General features: G+C 38.6%; 1 protein-coding gene across 3 annotated transcripts in view; it reads left to right on the forward strand.

The window, feature by feature from the left end:
- The window catches only part of schip1 (schwannomin interacting protein 1), a 231,140-nt gene extending 226,092 nt beyond the window's left edge, over nucleotides 1-5,048 (forward strand). For all 3 annotated transcript variants that reach the window (XM_052078657.1, XM_052078658.1, XM_052078659.1), the window contains 3 exons: nucleotides 2,028-2,151; nucleotides 3,082-3,175; nucleotides 4,117-5,048. In XM_052078657.1, the coding sequence (XP_051934617.1) occupies nucleotides 2,028-2,151; nucleotides 3,082-3,175; nucleotides 4,117-4,168 (270 nt within the window). In that variant the 3' untranslated portion in view covers nucleotides 4,169-5,048. The remainder of the gene's footprint in view (nucleotides 1-2,027; nucleotides 2,152-3,081; nucleotides 3,176-4,116) is intronic.
- The last annotated feature ends 1,277 nt before the right edge of the window (nucleotides 5,049-6,325 follow it).

Genomic DNA, 6,325 nt, shown 5'->3' on the forward strand with positions numbered 1-6,325 from the left:
CAGTCAGAGAGCATCGTTGTCACATCTCCACCGAACACACAAAGAATCTTAAAATGAATTAAGGCCACGGATGCCTGAAACACGCACTCAATAAAAACAAATCCATCAAACTGGAATACAGAGTGGATAGAAAGTGGACACACCTGCTGTTCAAATGCCAGTTGGTTTTTTTTCAATGTAAAATAAATAGACATTCTCCCATTACTGTGACCTATGACCTGTACAATTCAAGTGAAATTTTTATATATATACAGTATATCTTCGAGAGGGGACATAAAAATAATCAACTAAAAGAATATGTCAGTTTGTTTGCAGGAAAAAGTCCAAATGGTCTTTACACAGACATACTTACATGTAGATTCTCATAACCCGACAATCTTCTTTTTCTTTCTGATCGTTTTTCATTTAATATTACAAATGCATTCTGATAAAATTACAATTTTATCTCTGGAATTCTGACTTTTTCGATTAAAAATTAGATTTCTTGGATTCGTAGTCATGTAAAATAAGAAGTTTTCCTTTATTTTAAATACAATTCTCATTTGTTTTATCGATGAAACATCGAATGGAAGATTGCAGTAGGGCTTTCTTTTTCTTTCCTTTTTTCTTGGAAATTTCAAATGAAGTCTCAAAATCACAACTTTATTCTCTCTTTTTCTGGAACAAAAGACATTTATTTCTATCAATTGTCCACTGTTCATCACATAACATTATATCACATTTTAAGAAATATGACATTGTTATTTTCAGCCAGTTTTCATCTGTAATGAACCAGGTAGTGACCTGATCACTCACAAACAAATGTCACAAATGCTCCAAACGTGTGTTTTAGTTGCTCGACCCAGTGAGAGTCAAGAACGTGTCCTGATAGTTCCTCACTGTGGCTTTGACTCATTGTCACTGGTTGATTTACTGGCATTTGAACTGTCACTCAATACACGGTATAATCTTGTGACAGAAACTTGCACGGTTGATCAACAGATTGAATCTTAGATAGAACTAACTTTTCTCCACATCGCCCACTCGTGTGTTTTTATTGGATGACATGACGACTGTAAAGCACTCTGAAGCGAAACTGACGCCGTGAAAGATAGCCGGGAAACTAGTGAGCGGTCGTGCAAATATGACCAGTGTTGTTATTTAGCTGCTCTCACGGGGGGATGGGAGGGATAACTAGAAATGATCCGGGCTGTGTCAGCTTCCGTGACTTTTATTGTTACCGATTGAAAACATGCAACAACTGCTGAGTTGATGAGCTCACAAATCATTTTCCCATGAAAGGAAGCGCAAAAGATTTCAATCATGTTTGGACACAATAAGTACCTGTATACAGTATTAAAACAGCTGATAATAGTTTGGATTTTTTTTAAAGGCTCTGGTGCCCTCTAGTGCTCACTTCTAACATGACAGTGTCGTTGAGTTCATTTGCTCCTCATTTTTCTTCCGGAGACGTTTCTCACATTGCACATATTGCGACCTTCATGAGAAGCAAATCTGATTCGAAATAAACGATTCTTCCCACATTTGCAGCCACTTTTACCTCTGATATTGGCAAATACGGAATATTGGCATTTATTAATGCAGCATCATTTAGGGCAGCGGCTTGAAAATTCATATCCCGTCACTCAGATGTTATATTCTATGTTTACTGGTGTTTTCTTTTTACCCGATACTGTTCAATCCATCCATTTTCTGATCCGCTTATTGTCACAAGGGCCGCGGGGGGTGCTGGAACCCATCCCAGTTGCCTTTGGGCAGTAGGCGGGGGACACCCTGAACCGGTTGCCAGCCTCAATTATCCTTATAAGCATTATTTGGGAAGAGAACCTGCAATTTCAGGACTGCGCGGCGAATGTTCTACCTCGACACTGTTCCGCCCACGCACATAATATCACCTGAATATCAAGTCACATTTTTAGATTTTGAACTGTTTCCGTTCAACTTGTGTTGGTCAGAAACGGAAACAATGTGTCATGTTTTGGAAACTTGTCTTTTGTATTTAGCCCGTTCTTTGGTTTGTCCGGCAGCTCCCTCACATGCCTCACATCAGTGAATGTCTCATGAAAAGAAGCCTGAAGCCCGCCGACCTGAGGGACATGACGCTGGGGCAACTCCAGGTTATCGTCAACGATCTGCACTCCCAGATCGAGAGTGAGTTGACGCGTGCTCTCTTCATACACTGAGCAGTAAAACACACTACCTTATCTCTAAATTCTTTTATTTGCAGGAACACTCAAATGTGTCACACATCTTAAGCTGTTATTTTGTTACATTTTTTTGTGTTTTCTTTGTCCTACTCTGTTAAAAAAAAAAGTTGAACTCAAAATGTCAAGGCAACAAACTTTAACAAAAATTTTATGTAGTAGTGTCCAGCAAGATATTTTTAGCTTTGCTCTTGTGAAAATTGGCTTTCCTGCATTTCACACCAAAGAAATGAATTTGCAGAATTTATGCTTCCGTGTATTGTCCACCAAGATATAAGTACTTTGTAGAAACAACTTTGACTGTTTATCGTGATTTTTTTTACAATGTAGAATTTAGTGTCACTGAAGCCTTTCAACTTTGCAGGAAATAATCTCGCACCGTGCACACACACACACAAATAAATAAATAAATAAATATAAAAACGAAGTCCAAAACTGTGAGCTAGTTTGGCACTGCCAAAGCACATTCCTTTGCTGGGGTTCCTCAGGGATCAGTACCTGAAACATGTGGTTTGACACAACAGCACCGCCTGCAGTTGACGTCCTTGATTTTCTTTTCGTGTTGTTTTGATCTATTTGTTATTGTTTTAAATGAGAATCAATAACAACATTTGTACAAGGATCTTGGTCATCTTAAAGTTATCACATTATATTGCTGCCACTGTCAAATATTGTCAGAAGTGTTTATACTATTGATAATACCATAAAAAAAGAGTAATGAATGAATAAAGAGTCACGAGTAGTTTGAAGCCACGACGCAGCTATGTTCTGGCATTCCCTCTATAAAGTCAACTTGGAAAAACTCCAGTGTCCTACGCTATATGGATGTATCATGTGTCTGGTGTTGACTCTTTCTCATCTTGTCTGTGCTGTGTAGGTCTGAACGAAGAGTTAGTTCAGCTGCTGGTGGTCAGAGATGAGCGTCACATGGAACAAGATGCTATGCTGGTCGACATCGAAGATCTCACCAGGTGAGGGGCCTATATTGATCCATATGGTTAACATTGAGCTTTGTGGTTGTTATTACGGTTTAGGTTTGTTTTGGGTTCGGGTTTTGCTCCGTCAGGAATGAATGTAGGTCAGCCCGGTGGTCGACTGGTTAGTGGAGTTTGCATTTTCTCCCCTGTGTGGGTTTTCTCCGGGTACTCCGGTTTCTTCCCACATTCCAAAAACATGTGTGGCAGGTTAACCCTATAATGCCACTCGTATTATATTTGATACATGCAGTTTCATTATGTAACTCATTATACGTAGTGCATTAAATCATCTGTATCAAATTTGATACTGCAGGTTTAAAATTTGATTTTCCCCAAATTTTCAGATTACATCAATTTTTTTGATGTAATCTACATGATATAGTATTATATTATATATGTGATACAACAAATATCTAAAACAAAATAATATGGCAAAATTATTTTTGTGGATTTTGTTATAAGGGTTAATAAACATCTCAGTTCCCAAAAATCCGATTTCTCTGGCTATTCCTTGATGGGTCAGGCATTAAAGGGTTAATGGAGCACTCTAAGTTGTACCCAGGTGTGATTGTGAGCACTGGTGCTTGTTTGTCTATGTGTGTCCTGTGGTTGACTGGTAACTGCCTACAGCCCGAAGACAGCTGGGATAGACACCAGCACGCCTGATGAACCTTGTGAGGTTAAGCGGATTGGAAAATGGATGGATGGAATAAATGTAAATTCCAACGTATCATAATTTAACCCACATCACTGGTTACCATTTTGTGGCCATCTTGTGGCATCTTGAAGTCTTCCCGAAAGGACAATTTTCAAGCAGGGAACACACTAAATACAATTCCATGGAATAAATGACCCACAACTGGATTTAGGATTGCATGGCTTCTGGACCACATGGACTTCAACCAAGCATATTTTTGTCTTTATCTTCCTCCCAGGCATGCTGAGAGCCAGCAGAAACATTTGGCTGAGAAGACCCTATCCAAATAAGATGCGGTCCCCACCCCCTGTCGCCGTTCCACCTTCACCGCCACCACCTGCCAACCCTCCACCGCCTGAACCAAAATGAACCTCGCCAAACCATGACGCCTCCATTTTGATCCAAATTTGCCCGCTCGTCTCCTTTCGCTGCTTCCCCGCCTTCCCCCAATCTTCCCCCAATGCCTCAATCGCCTGCACAGAAGACCGCCTCCATCTTTCATCTGCTTGCGTTGCTTAAATCCAAGGTGATACTTCCCCCAAAAGGAGGAGGAGAGGAGAGGGATTGTGTATTGTCATGGATTCTGTCCCAGCTTCCTGTGCAGTGATCGGCCTTGCTTTGCTCTCGTTTCCTTACAACTTTCTACATTCGCCGCTAAATTATTACTGTCAAATGCAAAAATTGTGGGAAAAAAAAGTCAAGTCATAGTGAAAACTTTAGTAGAAAGTCAGTCTTAAGGTTTAAAAAAAGAAAACCCAAAAAAAGTAAGAAAAAGAAACAACACTGTCTAAAGAAAAAAAATGATGGCTAATTATCTTCGGAGCATTTTAAGTTGGACTGTAAAGTATTTCAACCTGTTTTTATTCTGCACAAATGGTAGTTTTCAACTGATAAATGTTTATTTGAGGGTGCTAAAAGAGTGTGAAGGAAACATGCCTGCCTTGTAGTGGAGTCGTAGCTTTTGGTAAATACATTCACTCGAATTGCTCTTCAACATTTTGTGAATGTTGATTTTTATTTTTTATTTTTTATTTTTCAGACACGAGTCATTTTCCAAAAGAATCGGTGTGTTCATATCGTTTTCATCCTGCTGTGTTCAGAAACTTTATTTGAGGGAAGAACGTGTTTATGTACAGATATGTAAATTAAGAATAAACTTTGTTTCATATACGCTGGCCCCTGCCGCGCTCTCATTTGCTTAACACTTCCTCTTTCGCAGTAGAGGTGTTCGCCGCAAATGTTTACAGACAGCGTTCACATGGGACATCCTCCGTGTGCGCTGACTGAGTGATGCCCAAGTCGGTTTCACTGGTTGAAGGCCAGGAAACTCCTGTCGTCTGACATTCGCACACCTCCGCGTTTTGCCCTTATGCTCTCGTTCTCTTTGGGTCTTGAACGCAGACAAATGCATCACTCGGCTGACGCAAGGGATTTCTTTCATGTGGTCAGCAGAAAGAGAGAGACCGGGAGATGCAAGGAGTGAGTGATGTCATGTTTCAAACCTGGAGGAGATTTTCACATTCACTTTGGAAAAAAAAGGGCTATTTTCAAACATCATGCACATCTGTTAATCTGTTTTGTTGAATGCATTTAATGTGTTGTTTTTGCCAATGGATGAACATTTTCAACATGGGGCACAATACAATTCACAAACTGTACATTTTAAGTGTAACAATTCGGTTCACTTCAGTGGGACTATAATTTGAAGCTTTTGCCATGTTTAATTAATAATATGCAATGCCAGTAAAAACTCTCCAAATCCCAATCTATTCAAGTTAATTAAATTCAAAAAAAAGAAATAAATCAGCCCCAGCGTTAAAACCAATTTTATAATGATGAAACCAATGTATCATGATTAAACCAATTTACAAGGATTTGTACCCAGTGGGATTCTCACATAAAAGATGAATCGATATTATCTCGATACATGGTGTACAATATTATTCACTTATCCTGAACCGGAAGGAATTGCTTTGTTTTGCCAAAATGCAAAACTAAAAATTTTCACGCTTCACATTAAAACATGAAATTTATCACGGTAATACGCAGCGTAATGCTTCCGTAGTACGGGGAAACATTTTACTTTAAAAAAAAATTAAATAATGGTCATGGTAATTATATCAAGAAATAAAGGAATAAAACTACAGGACAAGAGAAAAATGATTCGGTTAAAATGCATCGCATGTAGGCTTTTCAAAACAAACAGTGTTTAAAGATTAAATGTAAATGAAATGTAATTTAAAGTTGAAAACAAAATAAACTGTCGATGTACATTAACTAATTTCATTTTCTTGCCATTTCATACCAATTTGATCTATCCTATTGCGCTCACTTATTTGTATTCCATTCAGTGATTCTTTTCATCATCCTATCCCCTGAAAGAAAGTTTTTTTTTGTTGGAATTTACTCCATTTTATTTTGTCAAGTGGTTTCACTGAATGAAATCA

This window comes from Hippocampus zosterae, chromosome 10 (genome assembly GCF_025434085.1).
Source record: "Hippocampus zosterae strain Florida chromosome 10, ASM2543408v3, whole genome shotgun sequence".
NCBI classification, from domain to species: Eukaryota; Metazoa; Chordata; class Actinopteri; order Syngnathiformes; family Syngnathidae; genus Hippocampus; species Hippocampus zosterae.